Genomic DNA, 17,096 nt, shown 5'->3' with positions numbered 1-17,096 from the left:
GTAAAGGGATGAGCTTGAGTAGAAAGTCGTGTGTGGCGAGGCCGCGGGAGGGGGGGAGGCAAGCAGGGTTGCCAATCCGATTTAGCTGATCGTACCAAATCGGGCCAACAAAACGTACCAAACCCGGACAAAACGTACCCAAAAGAAAGTGAATAAGATAAAGAGAGAGAGATTTGCTGCTCAGACACACACACACACACACACACACACACACACACACACACACACACACACACACACACACACACATATATATATATATATATATATATATATATATATATATATATATATATATATATATATATATATATATATATAGAGAGATATATATATATATATATATATATATATATATATATATATATATATATATATATATGTGTGTAGATAGATAGATAGATAGATAGATAGACGTATGTACATATTTATGTACGGACATTGAGACATTACATACACACACACACACACACACACACACACACACACACACACACACATACGACTTTGAACAATGCCTTTCATTTTTGGAAAACAAGTATGGGTACCATTATGACTGCTTATATATAATTAAATATTACTGGTAAGTTTTATATGTTCATATATGACTTGGCCCACACAACTAAAAGCCACACACTAACCTTTTAAGTCCACACCGCTGCCCCACATGGCATTAGACCTTATATATATATATATATATATATATATATATATATATATATATATATATATATATATATATATATATATATATATATGCTGCCAAGGCCAGTTTGATTATATAAGAAAATGAAGTTGCCACAAAGTGATAAACATCGTCCAACCAATAACACCAATAAGATAACCGGTTGGCTTACTCGAACCGCATCTTACGTCTCTAGAGTCTTCCTCTCCCTGCCCAATACTTGTACGGGACAAGTTACCTGATGGTCACTCACACGTCCAACAGGCCAGCACCTGCCTGGTAACCCAGACCCCAAAGCACTGTCCTCATGCCGGATATATCAGGTGGAAAATGTGTCAAATAGGCACAAAAAGCTCACACAGACAACTTAGTACCAAATATACCTAAAGTCGTACCAAACGTACTTTTAAGACAAAGTACCAAATCTGGTACGTTCACCAAATTATAACCCTGAGGCAAGGCAAGTAGAGAAGGTACAGGCGGGAGGAAATCACTCGTTGGCAACTAGCCTTCACTTGGCCCCGCCTCCTCGTTGTCTGCCCAAACCGACAGCTTCACACCTCACTCCCACCTGTTTCCTGAGCCCAACAAATTTTACGAAAACCTGAGACTCCGTCACCATCATGTTCCTGAGGTGATTTTGACCTATGTATATTTTTACCGGGACGTACCATACACCATCAGAAGTCAGAAAGAAAACATACAGATTTAGAATCTGTGCTTATAAAAGTGATGTGACGAAAGCCAGCTGAGTACTAAGGAGTTGAAGGAAATAAGTAAGAAAATATTTATTCCCTACTTCATTTAACTCTGATTTTCGTATGTGTAATTTTACATTATTGTTACAATTTTATGCTAGTGTGATGCAGAATTTTCTCAGGAAGATGATGGTGGTCTCAGTGTTTCGTAAAGATTAATGTTGGGGTCAGGAAACAAGGTGGGAGTGAGGTGTGTGAAGCCGTCGGTTTGGGCAGACAACGAGGATGGGGCGGGGCCAAGGGTGAAGGCTATAGGAGTTGCCAACGAGTGATTTCCTCCCGCCTGTATGACGATACCTCTATACTTGCCTTGCCTCCCCCCCTCCCGCGGCCTCGCCACACACGACTTTCTACTCAAGCTCATCCCTTTACTCTCCAAATCCCTTACGCAAGAGTTAACCAGCATTTTCACTCTTTCATCCCTCACACTGATAAACTTTGGAACAATCTTCGGTAAAGATATTCGTATTAGGTCCGTGCCAGTATCTCATAATCTACTTTATGAAACCACTATCTCTTCATATATCTTTTCTACAAACCTTCAACAGTCGTGGAAGCGCTTTGAAAATCCAATTCCAGGACATTTTTTTTACTCTTGAAAATAGGGGATTGTTTACGAAAGCGCGTCGCCTCCTCTGCTGGCCGCGGCGACGCTGCAGCCGCAAAATAGCTCGCAGAGGGCTTAGGGTCGGGGAGCATATTTTAAACTACTCCAACCGAACTTTACGACCTACTAACGGGGGGGGCTGCGCCCCCCTCGACCCCCCCCCCCCTCATGTATATGCGACTTATTTCAGCGAGGAGGTATTTCTCGCAACACCCGCCGCGGCCAGAGGAGGCGACGCGCTTTCATAAACATTATTCCCTATTTTCAAGAGTAAAAAAAAAGTCCTTGAATTGGATTTTCAAAGCGTTTCCACTCTCTCAATTCAACTCTACGCATTCTTGTCTTCACGTTCTATTGAGCTCTGTTACTGGTGTCATTGTTATACGTTAGGACGGTTAGGTAGTGGTGGTGGTGGTGGTGTGTGGTGAGATGGAATGAACGCCGCCTGGGATGTGGTGGAGCCAGTGAGGTGAAGTGGAAGATGGAGAGCAGTGTAAATAGAAAAAAAAATATATATTCACAATAGTCTCTTTGGTACTGGGGGTTGTGGGTGGGTGTCTGCTGGATTGGGGGAGGCGCCTGGATGTAAACAACGCTGCTCCTGCGCCATCTGTTGCAGCCGACATACACCACCACCCGCCCACGGTGCTTCAAACTGCGACCAAAGAAGTTAAAGATTTCACTCAGTGTTCCAAAGAATTATATTCCTGGGACAGTGGCTTCCACTGCATCATTTATCACCAGATTCAGATTGTGAGAAGCACAATGAACGTAAGGTACACCCCCTGAGGAACATGAGGGCCACTTTTATGTACTTCATCACGAAACAAGCTCTGTACTCCATCTCTGCTTCCACTCATAACATGCGCCATCATACCCCTGACCTCGATTTTTTTGGAGATTAAAGCCTTTCGTCTTGAGTTTATGAGCAAGACCAGCAGCTGAAGCATCCCTATAACTTCTATGAACCCCATAAATGTTTCATGGATAGTCTGCTCGTCAGCATTTAGCCAGCGGATAATAACTGAGATCTGGTCCGTTCTGGTGATATCACTTGTTGTATCTATGATAATTGAGTAAAAAGGTGAGAGTTCAATTTGGGAAATTAAATGATCACGCGCTGAGTTGGCTAACAACAAAATAATTTCATTCTGTATCTTTGGACTGAGGTACTTCGTGGCCCTCACTGGCATTTGTAGAACTTCTTGCAGGAGGGGGTCAAAATGTGCCCGCATATAGCTACAAGTCCCAAGAAGTTGCCACCGACACACTTGGCATCATGAACATATGTAGTGCAGCGACGGCCTGATGAACGAGCCTCCCATAACCCACTTAGCCAGGGGGGGTACCTCTTTGGCCGACTCGGTAAGGAGTGGCTCTCCCGTCACGCTGGTCGCGGGTTCAATCCCAGGCAGCCGGGGAATACCCTCTCCTTGTCTTGATTAATTTCTCGTGTTATTTCGATACACGCAGAGGCCGTGTTGAGAAATAGGAAGGATAGAAAATAAGCTCGTCGGGGCAGTACAGTGGTGGCATAGCGGTGGGCATCCTCTCCTGCAGTTCTGTTGAGTTTCCCCGAAGGGGTAACAGGTAGGATGGCCCATGCTCCGAGGTTGATAGAAAATGGGAATGTTGGAGGTATGTCTCAAAGGGACATTGTGGAGTTATGTCTCAAAGGGACATTGTGGAGTTATGTCTCAAAGGGACATTGTCAACACACAGAAATTAATCTACATAGGGGGGAAAGCCGTGTAGTGCGGCGACGGCCTGATGAACGAGCCTCCCATAACCCACTTAGCCAGGGGGGGTACCTCTTTGGCCGACTCGGTAAGGAGTGGCTCTCCCGTCACGCTGGTCGCGGGTTCAATCCCAGGCAGCCGGGGAATACCCTCTCCTTGTCTTGATTAATTTCTCGTGTTATTTCGATACACGCAGAGGCCGTGTTGAGAAATAGGAAGGATAGAAAATATAAGCTCGTCGGGGCATTACACATACTCACGGTGTCCACGAAAGGGGAGACACAGGGTAGCAAGAGTCAAAATAATGTTGATTAAACGAGACAGGATTTGTCTCCAGAATGAAGCTTCGATATATATACGAATACACATAAAATAACGTAAATTTGTATAAAAATATATATTAATTACTTGCTTTGTACTTCTTCTAGTCTCTTGCCTTAATTTCTTCCAGTGCTGGTACACAGCTGTAGCTGCAATGTGGCAATTACTTTTCTCGTGGTTCTTTATTTTTTATCCATCTGTACTCTCTCTATCCAGGGAGCAGGGACTATACTTCTTCTTCTTCTTTTGACCTGTTCCACGTACTGTGTATTGTACGTAGTAGTAGTATAATAGTTTATTGTTGAATGTGCAACAAGGGGGGAGGGGGGTACATAACCTTTCTTAGGTTCTCGATCCATGGTACTTCTCTTCACTTAAATATATTGTGCACACTTAAACACATATATATGCACTTCATCCTGCGCTGAGCTGCATATATGTTTTCCTGCAGTGGGGGACAGTGGAAGAAAAGAACAGAACCCCCCCCCCCCCCCACATCCGTTCAGGGTGAAGTGTATAAGTGTGCACTGTGAAGTAACTAGGTGCATGGTGTGATGTATAGAAGTGTTGAGAAGGAGGACCTAAAATTGAAGCGATACAAGCGGAATTAACAACTCAAAAGAAGAAGAAGAAGAATCCATTCCAGCAATTTTCCCGCTAGATCCAGAGATTTTGGGTTGTGATCTAGCTAGGAAATTTGCCATCTAGAGGCTAATGTTTTAGTGAAAATGCCCAGTTAGGTATTTTGGGGGGGTATAATTATTGTTCCATTATTTGTATTATTACTTGAAATATCGCGATTTATTAATGGGGCCCTGATCTAACGATTATTTGGGGTGAATCTAGCGGTACTGAAAAAAGTGAGGGGAAGAGAGAAGAGAGAAAGGACGGAGATGATGAGGGTGGCCCTGAGTGAGATGGGGTGGGATGTGAATGGGAAGATTGCAAGTTAACTAGGGTTAATTTGCCACCTTGAGATCAGAAAAATACGGAACATCTCACTCTCCAATACGGAATGAATCTATATTTGAAGGGACGGGTGGCAACCCTAAATTAAAATTTCTGTAACCTGCCCTGCCTTGATAGCCGTTGCCTGCTTGTGGAGGCAGGAGGAATTAAGAGGGGTCGCGTAAGCGTACTGTACACGCACAATTTCATTCCTCATTACCGAACGATTCCGTATTTTAAGGGACGGGTGGTCACCATTAGTCTCCTTGGTGTCACCCTATATATATAGCGATCGAGGTGCTGCTGCTGGGCCTGAGTGGTGAAGCAAATGAGATAATTATATAGAAGTCATGAAGAGTTTTCTGGAAAAGATGTGGTGTGCAAGAAATAGGGAATAGGAAGATTTGTAATGGATACTGCTTGTTTTGTCTTTATTTTTTTACAGGTTGTGCCGATATTAAAGGCCTGACGCTCCAACGGGTCACCTGTCCAGCAAGAGCAAGAGCAAGAGCTGGCAAGTTGAAGTGGCAACACTGGAGAGCGTAGTAGAGCAGCGCCGCCGCCATCTTGTGCCGCAGCTGTGTTAGCGACGGTGTTTTCCCTGCCCCGAGGCTCATGTCGCCCAGGCCATCGCCGTAAGGTAAAGGCGGGCGTGCGTGTGTGTGCTGCGGGGGGTGGCGTGCCCGGGGGGGAAGGGGGCGGCCCGCAGCACAGGTGAAAGTTAGGGTGGCGTCTGGAGGCGGTGCGTGCCAGGGACAGCCGCAAGGGCCACGGCTGTCCACGCTGGCACGGGTCTGCACGGTTTTCCTACGGTAGTGCGGTGGTGTGAAGGTCAGCAGGAGACAGGTGTGGCATCAGCAGGGTACTCCGTGGGGCAGGAAGCGAAGTATGGACGCATTGGGTAACCGGATCAATCTTCACCATACTTGCTTACCTTAGTGATGGTAAAGAGGCTAGGGAGTTAAATAACTCATAGGGATGCCTCTTCTCAGTGAATCTGTCTCCAGTTTGTCATACCTATTTTTGGAAGTGTTCACGCTGACAAGGCTATCATAGTTTTGGGCATTCCTAGGGTTAGTTTTTTGACCCCACACACATTTGACAAGGCTATCGTAGTTTTGGGCATTCCTAGGGTTAGTTTTATGACCCTTCCTCTGTTCCATTTGGTTACCACTCTGGCATCGAAAAAGTTCTTCCTCTTTGTCGTTCGGCATCTCTTCTTTTGAGCTGTTTCGCTTTGTATCGCTTCTTAGGTCCTCCTCAAATACCTCACACCATGCGCTTGGTTACTTCACAGTGCACACTTATACACTTCACCCTGAACTGAGGTGTTTTTCTGGTCTTTTCTTCCCTTGACTTTGCTTTTCTATGTCCTTCTGTAGTTTCCGCTATTATACTTTTCTTGGTTAAGATTCGTTTTAGTACTGTGCCAGTATTTCATTACCTACCTTATGAAACATCACTAGCTCTTCATGTATCTTTTCTACAAACCTTCAACAGTCATGGAAACGCTTTCAAAATCCAATTCAAGGACTTTTTTTTTACTCTTGAAAATAGGGGATAATGTTCATGAAAGTGCGTCGCCTCCTCTGGTGCTGGCTGCAGCGACGGTGGTGCCGCCGCAGCCGCAAAATAGCTCTCAGAGGGTTTTGTTAGGTTAGCTAAGGTTAGGTTATATTCATGCTTCATGATAAAATTTGCGGTATTTGTATAAAAATACCAGGTTTGCTCTGGCGATGGTCGCGGCAGTGGTGCAGCTGGTGTTGCAAGAAATACCCCCTCGCAGAAATAAGTCACATATACATGTCGGGGGGGAGGTCGAGGGGGGCGCAGCCCACCATTAGCAGGTCGTAAAGTTCGGTTGGAGTAGTTTAAATATGCTCTCTCACTCTTAACCCTCTGCGAGCTATTTTGCGGGTGCGGTGGCGGCGGCACCGTCGCTGCGGCCGCCGCCAGAGGAGGCGACGCGCTTTCGTAAACATTATTCCCTTTTTCCAAGAGTAAAAAAAAAGTCCTTTAATTGGATTTCAAAAGCGTTTCCATGACTGTTGAAGGTTTGTAGAAAAGATATACTATATATGAAGAGAGAGTGATTTTCAAAAAGTAGATAATGAGATACTGGCACGGTACTAAAACAAATCTTTACCCTTTTCACTCCACTTTCATTGCTCAGTTCTTTTTTTCCCAACAACATGCCAAGAAGATTTTTGTGAAAGGTATCAACTGCTTTGCTCCTGCTCTCCTTTACTGATAGGTTAAGGGTCATAATCTCGAAGGTTTTGGTGCCCAGGCACACATTTGACAAGGCTATCGTATTTTGGGCATTCCTAGGGTTAGTTTTTTGACCCCACACACATTTGACAAGGCTATCATAGTTTTGGGCATTCCTAGGGTTAGTTTTTTGACCCCCCTCACAATTGACAAGGCTATTGTAGTTTTGGGCATTCCTAGGGTTAGTTTTTTGACCCCACACTCATTTGACAAGGCTATCGTAGTTTTGGGCATTCCTAGGGTTAATTTTATGACCCCACACATTTGACAAGGCTATCATAGTTTTGGGCATTCCTAGGGTTAGTTTTTTGACCCCACACACATTTGACAAGGCTATCATAGTTTTGGGCATTCCTAGGGTTAATTTTATGACCCCACACACATTTGACAAGGCTATCGTAGTTTTGGGCATTCCTAGGGTTAGTTTTTTGACCCCACACACATTTGACAAGGCTATCGTAGTTTTGGGCATTCCTAGGGTTAGTTTTATGACCCATCCTCTGTATTATGGGGAACAAGTCATTTAGGGCGTGATCCCTTTAGGCCGAAAGTCGTTTAGGCCGTGATCCCTTTAGGCTGAGAGTTGTTTAGGCCGTTATCCCTTTAGGCCGAGAGTCGTTTAGGCCGTGATCCCTTTAGGCCGAGAGTCGTTTAGGGCATGATCCCTTTAGGCTGAGAGTCGTTAAGGCCGTGATCCCTTTAGGCCGAGATTCGTTTAGGTTGTGATCCCTTTAGGCCGAGAGTTGTTTAGGCCGTGATCCCTTTAGTATAAAAATAAGTTTTTGCTATGACGGGCGGGCCCTGGTTCCCACTGTCCTCTCCGTCGATGACGTCACTTGTGGTCGACGATCCGTGAAAACGAAATAGTGGGAACCCCGCCTTGCTAAAAAGTTAGCTTCGATTATGCTAAACTGATAAAGAAATTAGTGGAAGCTAACGCTAACTGCTAACTTTTTTACGCTAAGGTCAAGGGCGTGCCAACCCATCCTCAGGGTTTGGCATGTCCAATGGAGAGAAGAATTATTCAGGAATAAGGAAAGGAGGATACAGGTTGGGTTGGTTGAATGAGCTGCGTTACTCCTCGAAATAGGTAGCATTATGGTCTAGATCTCATTTGAACGGGTCCTAAAGTAAAATCTCGCCAACCTAGACTTTTTTTATTCCAGTCAAGCCAGATCCAAGTGTAAGTGTAACACAGCCCATCTAATTGTGCTACCTCTGCTGATTTAGTAAATGTTTTTTTTGTTGTCATGCAGAAGGAGGAAGATGTCTGTGCACTACAAGTTTAAGTCGGCGGTGGAGTATGACACTCTGCCTGTGGACGGCGTGAGCATCAGCCTTGAGGACCTGAAGGAGGCCATCATCCAGCAGAAGAGGCTGGGGCGTGGGCAGCCTTATGATCTGCAGATCACCAATGCTGAGACCAAGGAAGGTGAGTTTGAGTCAACCACTTCACTACCTTGAATTATCTTATAGCTGCAGTCCCATGTACAGGTAACTCGATTTCCGCGAGTTTGGTTTACGTGTTTTAGAAATAACGCGGGGTCCAAAATCCAAATAAATATTTAATTTACATGTTTTTTTCACTTATACGCGATATTTTATGGAGTGGCCACCAGATGTCTCACGCAACTGGAATCATATGGCGCCGCAGCCACACAGCTGAGCTCAGTTCTTCCTGCGCGCCACTTGAACAACAGTACAGTACCCATGCTGCCACGCTACCCAACAATAGGGGTGGGCAGGTACTGGTACCAGTACCGGTACTAACGGTACCAGCTATAAGGTACGGTACCGGCACCAGACTGCTCGGTACCGGTAATAATAATTGCCAGCCGCTCATGGTGTCCCTCATTTCTTCCTCGCATGAGTGAGGTTGAGACTGAGGGCCTGAGTGGATATCTCGGTGATATGGATATTCTCTCTCTCTCTCTCTCTCTCTCTCTCTCTCTCTCTCTCCACTGAATGAGGTGAATAAGCATATTATTCCCACCATCACTCGTAGGTTATGACACAATTAGGCAAGACACAATTCACACGGTTCTGGTGACACGCGCCATGCAGCTGTTTGTTGTATGGGTGTGGTTGTCTGGTTTGTAAACAATGCAAATGGCGGCCGGGCTGGTGTTGCACGAAATAACTCCTCGTACAAGACTCATGATGTACAGTTTCTGATATCATATTTACCCCATTATTCTCACTAATATTAATAATGAGCACATGGATATTTTTTTCCAATATGATTTTTTATGTAGCTTGTACTGCTCCTTAGTCATACAATCTTAAGCCACCTATGACATCAAGATCAAGATCATACAAATGGCACCCGACGGAAAAACGGGATAACAGCAAGGCGTGGGCGATCCTCCATCGATTTAATTTTTGTATAGTCGTTATTAGAGCGCCCTGTATTCCATGGTAACATATTATAAGACAGCCATGGACTATGAAGGATTATAAACAATAATAAAGGTAAGTTTGCTGTTGTTATTGGATAAGACGAAAAACAGACCCTTAAAAACACCCCAAAGAAGAAAAAAAATCATGAAAAATTTGTACATTTGGCGTATAATGCGCAGGGCTAAACTTTCAGGCATTTTTTATGCAAAAAAGGTGTGCGCTATATGCCGAAAAATCTGGTATTTATTTTTCGACAGAAACCTACCTCTTGTTTGAATTACATTGTTTTTGATTTACGTGACCTCTTCAAGGACGCAATACTCGCGTAAATCGAGAGTTACCTGTACCTGATGAGAGCAGCAGTGTTGCCTATGCACCTGAACAGCTTGCTGCTGGCAAAGTTCTCTTGCTCGGTATTAGTGTATGGTGCTATACATTCTTGGCATCCACTGCTATGTATTGTTTTGGTGCTAGTTGTTGTTCATTGTTGGTCTTGTTCATAGGATTGTGTGGTAATAGAGAATTTTAGGCTACTTTTATGGGCCTTTTCTGCTTAAAGTGCTGTTTAGGAGTTGGCAACACTGACCTAGTTGATGGTCAGATCAGTTCCAATCCTCACACAGTGAAAACATCAGCACACACACACACACACACACACACACACACACACACATAGAAGAAATGGTGAATAAACTTATAACATCGATGATACGTCCAAGACTGGATATGCAGCATTAGTGTGGTCACCTAGATTGAAGAAAGAAATTAGAAAGTTGGAAAGAATACAAAGAGCAGCGACTAAATTACCGGAAACTCTGAGAGAACATACTTATGAAGAAAGACTGGAGAAATTGGGACTAACAACACTGGAGAGCAGAAGAGAGAGAGGGGACCTAATAGCATTGTACAGGATACAAGAGGGATTGGAGAAATTGAACAGGGAAGACCTAGTGGAATGTGACAGAAGTGTGACAAGAAGCAATGGTAAGAAATTGAAGAAGAGCGACTGTAGGAGAAACATCAAGAAATACAGTTTTCCATACAGAAGCATAACAACATGGAACGGACTTGACAAGGAGACTGTGTGCAAAAACGATTGATGAATTTAAAGCCAAACTGGATAATAAGCGTTATGGAGATGGGACAGCACGAGCCTAGTACGGCTCTTTTCCTGTATTTCACAACTAGGTAAATACACACAGTAGAATGAGCGAGGAAGATGAGTGGTGGCAGACCGAAAAGAAAAGGAAGAGGAACTGGAACAAGACAAAATGCGAGAAGAAGCTATGGGAGTCTTCGACAGTGACTAGTGTTATGGATCCATTGAGCTGAGTTTCTCTGGTTTTGGTACTACGGAATCAGCTGTGTACAGAAGAGTGTTGTTAGTGGAGAAAAAATTAAATACGTGGATCGGAAGAGTGAAGTCTATGGAAGAGGAGGAGATGCAAGGTAAGAAATTACACAGTGAATTACAGTCGAGTGAGAAGTCTGGAAGACAGGGAGAAAAAAATGGTTCAGGAGAATGAGGAGTTGAAAGAGAAGTTGGCAAAATATGAAAAACTGGTGAAGGAAGGACTAGGATTCATAAGAAAAAAAAATTAAAACCTAAAAGAGATAATGGACAAGGAAGAAAAGAGAGTAAGGGAGGAAGTGCTGGGGGAGATGAAGACGTGGAAAATATAAAATGAAAAAGCTAATGTAGTCTTCAAAGAAATAATTGAAAGGCAACTGAAAGAAGAGAAGGAAAATGTAGGAAAAGAAGTAGTCAAAGTTTTGAAAAAGAAATGAAGATCTGGTAAGGGATGTGGCGGAAAAGAAAGTGTAATTATATTTGGAATGAGGGAAAAGAATATAACGTATAAACCAAAAGGGGAAAAGGAGGAGCTGAAATCAGTATAGGACTTACTGAAGAACCTGAATGATGAAGAACTGCAAAACCTGGAGGAGGAGGTGGAAGAAATCGTTAGGCTGGGACCTTACATAGAAGGTAAAACGAGGCCAGTTAAATTAAGACTAAAATCACAGCAAGTAACAGAGGAAATATTGTATAGAACAACTACAGCACCCTCTCGAGTTTTGCGCTTGCTTCATTCCGAAGGTATGGCGCTAAACTCGAGGATCGCGAAACTCAAGGTATTGAAAACCATGTAAAAGCGCTTATTGGTTCTGACCCGTGGAAAATAATGACTTTTTTCCGACTTTACTCTCTTATCACAATTTTTTTGACTTTGCTCCCTTGTTATCTCAAAATACGTACCTTGTTAATAGGCAGAAAATGGGAAGTAAGAACAGATCATTTTTAAGCCGAAGTTGAAAGCGGCTGCCTTACAATTGGCTGGCAGTTCTGAATACACAATTGTGATCCACGTGGTGTTGTCTGCTAAAGTAAGGGCGGTCGCTCGCGTTCACCCATGGGACAGTTGGACAAACCTAAATTTTTCTGGTAGTTTTCTGTGTGTTATGAAATAATCTGCTAACTCTTTCTGTTAAAAGTCATGAAATCACTAATATCATAATGACTTTTCAATGCCTATTGAACATAAACCGCTGCTGCCAATGCAAAATAGCTCGCAGAGAGGTTCGATGTGTTTACTGTTTCCATATTTCTCTCAGTGCTCACAAAGATCACAAGCGGACAAACTAGAACAAAAACAGGCAAATTAGTACTTTTAATGCTGTGTATTCCCACAGTGCGCATGCATGGTGTACAGCAGAATCACTGATTTCATCGGGGAGATATTTCTCGCAACACCGGCCAGTGTATAGTGGACCTTCTTCTTCTTTTGACCTGTAATGCTGTGTATCACTTCTTAGGTCCTCCTTCTTCACACTTCTATACTTCACAACATGCACTTAGGGCCGCTTTCACAGTCATTTTGTTTGTTTTGATCGTTACCAGTGGTGGCGATCGCTGCTATAGAATTTCCACGTGAAACTGGCCGATCGAGTAGTGGTGGCTGTGGGGTTAGCCTAGCCCCGCACTTACCTCTCTCACTTACGCACTCTCAACATCTCTCGCTTCGTCTGCAGCCCCCACTACCCCATCGACCAGTTTCATGTGAAATACTAAGCGGTGATCGCCGCCATTGGTAATGATCAAAACAAACAAAGTGACTGTGAAAGCGGCCCTGAGGGCTGCTTTCACAGTAATTTTGTTTGTTTTGATCCTTACCAATGCACGGGGTGTTCTCTTATCTTGTTAATCAAGTAGTAAGCAAACCAGCTCTGCCAGTCCATTTTACGAGTCTATTGGTGGGCCATCTTCCACTGCTCCTCACTCCTCAGCCACTGCCGTCATCTGTTTGTTTACATGCAGCTGTTCAGTACCCAGGTACCTACGCTCGTACTCAACCGTTTTCCATTCTTAAGGACAACCAACAACTACCGGTACCGGTACTAACGGTTCCAGCTATACTGTACGGTACCGGTACCAGACTGCTCGGTACCGGTACCAGACTGCTCGGTACCGGTACCAGACTGCTCGGTACCGGTACCAGACTGCTCGGTACCGGTACCAATACTAGCCAGTTGCTCATGGTGTCCCTCATTTCTTCCTTACAAGAGTGAGGCTGAGACTTAGTGCCTGAGTGGATATCTTGGTGATATGGATATTCTCTCTCTCTCTCTCTCTCTCTCTCTCTCTCTCTCTCTCTCTCTCTCTTCTCTTTCCACTGAATGAGGTGAATATTTATTTTTTTATAGAAACCTACCTCTTGTTTGATTTACAGTTTTTGATTTACGTGACCTCTTCAAGGACATAATACTCGCGTAAATCGAGAGTTACCTGTACCATTAAGAGTTTGAATAGGTTACTCAAAGCAAACAAAAGAGTCTTGTTAGTCGGGGACTTCAACTGCAAAGAAGTAAATTGCCAAACACTTGAAAGTGGAGGTAGTGAGATGGCATGGGGGGAAAGATTTCTAAAACTGACTATGGAAAACTTGAATCTTTCATTGCTAAACGCTTGCAGCGAGCGTTAGACGTATTTGCTGGTGTTGCTAAATGCTCGCTGTGAGCTCCACCCGCACTCAAATCTTCCGCTTATGAGTGTTCCAACACTAATTCTCACAACACAGGATTGCCAGTTGAGTGGGTTCTTCACTAAATTTGGTGGAAAATCACATCAGCCCAGCGCGGCAAATCTACGGACGAGTAACTGGTGGATGTTCTTGCCCAATATAGCGGCATTTTTGCATAACTTCACCTATCAGCTGACTGATTCTTTGACCAAATAGTTGTAGATATTGCAGTTGGCAATACTCCCTTGCCAGAATCTGAAGAAAAGATGTCCGCAGTTCCCTCAATATGGCTGACGTAAGTGTTAACATTCAACACTCCCTGAACGTGCATGTACGTTCGCAAGAGAGACATACATAACCGACTCCTATAGATCTGGACCTCCTCTTTTTAATGGTGTTTTTGGTTTTTAGCTGTGATGAATAGTTTTTGAGATACAGAGATTAAAAGAGACCCCCCATTGGGCTGCCCGACTGCACCTGAGGGGATAGTCGCGTCCGCACCGCGCGCAAGGAAAGGGTTAATGATGCAGTGGGTGACTGAGAATACAAGATACAGGAGTGATGACAATCCAGCGAGACTGGACCAGGTGCTGACCAGGAGAATGAACTTTTGAAATGAATTAAGATACGTGTGCCCCATGGGAAAAAGTGACCTTGTGATAATAGAGGAGGACAAATCATATAAAAGAAAAAGGAGAAACTACAGGAAAGCAGACATAGAAAATCTTCAGAAATATTATGAAAAACTAGATTGGGAAAAGTTAAAGAGAACAAATGAGGTGCAGGAAAAGTACACTCGGCCCGCGATTTAACGGATTTCGGATTTAACGGACTGGTATTCTTGGGCTCTCGCAAGTTGCAAGCCCGTCAGTAGTCACTACTCAGTACACTCTGTTGGTCGCGTGCTTCTGAACTCTCCACGATGTCAAAGTGGAAAGGACACTACGATTCTAGGTGAAAGTACCAGGATACATGGGAGAAGGATAAGGGCAATACATGGCAACGATAATGTCTTCGATGATTTATACTTAATTAAGGTAAGTTTAACTATTGGAATTAGTTCAATTTTTTCCACTCCGCCCGGGAATTGAACCCGGGCTCTTGGTAAGAAAAGTGTGAATAAGCAGAAGAGAGGAGGAGGAAACGTGCAGCAATAAAACCGTACAGGTCACAAGAAGAAGAAGACGCGGCCACGTGGCGCAGCGTGAACACCAAACACAACACACAAGCCACCAGTGTGCCAGGCACCTCGGCGGTGATGGTTAAAGCGGCTATTACTTGGGAATGATATTGGTGGAGCAGGGTGCTGCCTGACAGGGCTGTTCGGCGATCGTGGGGTAGACATGGGTGGATTAGTCTGGGGGTATTTCTGCTTTGCAGCGGCCCAGTCAGCTGACGCTTTCTGTGGTACATGTTGGAAAGAACGGATATCCGTGGATGACTAATTGCATACTGGTATTTATCGTATAAATATTTTCAAGCAATGGACTTTTTCAAGCAACGGGCCACCCTTCCCCCCTTTTAATCCGTGAAATCGAGGGCTGAGTGTATGATATTTTTATGGAGGCACATGAGACAGGGGTCATGAAATATGTCCCATTATATAAACCCAAAGAAAGAGGAAAGAAAGATTGGTTAAATGCAAGATGTGTAGGTGCAAAGGAAAAAAAGACTAAGCGCTCAAGAGATTGAAAAGAAATAAAAATCAAAGAAATAGAGATTTCCAGATAGCAAGAAATGAATACGTGAAAATAAGGAGAGAAGAAAAGAAAGGATATGAAAAGGATATTGTCGAAAAGTGCAAGGAAGAACCTAAACTGTTTTATAGATTCATAAATGGAAAAATCAAACCAAAGGAAAAAAGAAAGACTGAAAGATGGAAATAAGATAATTGAAGAACCTAAAGACATGACTGAGCTGCTAAACAAGAGCTTCCAGCAAGTTTTTACAAAAGAATCAAAATGGATGTTCAAATGGATGAAGTCATAGTAACTAAAGAGGAGTTATATAAAATGATGGAGGAGCTGGAAGAGAGGAAAGCAATAAGACCGGATGGAGTCTCAGGTTTTATATTGAAAGAATGCAGAAATCAGCTGATTGGACTGATATATATGATGTCATAAAATGCTCAATATCAGCTGGTAAAGCACCAAAGGAGTGGCGGAGGGCTGAGGTGGTCCCTACATATAAAAGTGGAAAAAAGGAAGAACCTCTGAACTACAGACCAGTATCATTGACCAGTATAGTTTGTAAAATATGCGAGAAAGTGATAAAGAAACAATGGATGAAATTTCTAAAAGAACACATATAATTACAGAGAAACAGTATGGCTTTAGAAAAGGGCGCTCATGTGTAACAAACTTAGTGAGCTTTTACTCAAGAGTGACAAGCATAACACAGGAGAGGGATGGATGGGTAGATTGTGTGTATTTTTATTTTTTAAATTTTTTTTTACAGAAAAGGAGACAGTTCAAGGGCGTGAAAAAAAAGAAATCAATAACGAAAAAAAAAGCCCGCTACTTACAGAAAAGTGGCCAAAAAGAGAGGTCAATTTCAGGGGGAAAGGTGTCCTGATACCCTCCTCTTGATAGAGTTCAAGTCGTAGGCAGGAGGAAATACAGATGAAGGAAGATTGTTCCAGAGTTTACCAGCATGAGGGATGAAAGAGTGAAAATGCTGGTTAACTCTTGCATAAGGGGTTTGGACAGTATAAGGATGAGCTTGATTAGAAAGTCGTGTGAGGCGAGGCCGCGGGAGGGGGGGAGGCATGCAGTTAGCAAGTTCAGAAGTTCATTATGTCTCCCAAGCATAAGGCTGATTCTTCTGATGGCAGTGCTTCAAAGAAAAGGAATGAAATCACAATGGACGTAAAATTAGACATTGTGAAGCGATTGGAAAAGGGAGAAATGGCGACAAACATTAGTCATGTGCTGACCTTTTTTGTTTCTGTTTATCATTTTATTATTTTATATGTTTATGGCCTAGAAGTGTTTTTCATACAAATATTTACTACCTAATTATGACTTTACTATTGCATAAGCACAGGTGAGTGATTGAGATTCTTATGGCACTTTAATTTGAGGGTTGGGGCTGACAGTTTCTTATAATAAAGGGTGTGTTTCAACTTGCGTACAAAATCGGGTTACGGCGGCGTTGTAGGAATGGACCCCTTGTATATTATTACTATTATTTATATATATACTTTATTATTTGTTATTTATAATTATATTTTTATGCTATATTATTTATATCATTTATTTTTATATTATATTATTATTTATATTATTATACTATATTATTTATTATTTATCATTACTATTTGTTAGTAAAATTACTTTTATTCTATAT

General features: G+C 43.0%; 1 protein-coding gene across 8 annotated transcripts in view; it reads left to right on the top strand.

Moving 5' to 3' along the window:
- Nucleotides 1-5,531: 5,531 nt before the first annotated feature.
- Nucleotides 5,532-17,096, top strand: part of LOC126999226 (E3 ubiquitin-protein ligase RBBP6-like) — a 115,455-nt gene continuing 103,890 nt past the window's right edge. For 7 of the 8 annotated variants that reach the window (XM_050861562.1, XM_050861563.1, XM_050861564.1 and 4 more), the window contains exons 1-2: nucleotides 5,532-5,698; nucleotides 8,586-8,761. In XM_050861562.1, the coding sequence (XP_050717519.1) occupies nucleotides 8,596-8,761 (166 nt within the window). In that variant the 5' untranslated portion in view covers nucleotides 5,532-5,698; nucleotides 8,586-8,595. Of the gene's footprint in view, nucleotides 5,699-5,756; nucleotides 5,890-8,585; nucleotides 8,762-17,096 lie in introns of those variants that run through there. The other variant, XM_050861561.1, reaches the window with a different exon arrangement.

The sequence above is a fragment of the Eriocheir sinensis genome, chromosome 16, assembly GCF_024679095.1.
Source record: "Eriocheir sinensis breed Jianghai 21 chromosome 16, ASM2467909v1, whole genome shotgun sequence".
In the NCBI taxonomy this organism is placed as follows: Eukaryota; Metazoa; Arthropoda; class Malacostraca; order Decapoda; family Varunidae; genus Eriocheir; species Eriocheir sinensis.
This window is presented reverse-complemented; position numbering and strand designations above follow the sequence as displayed.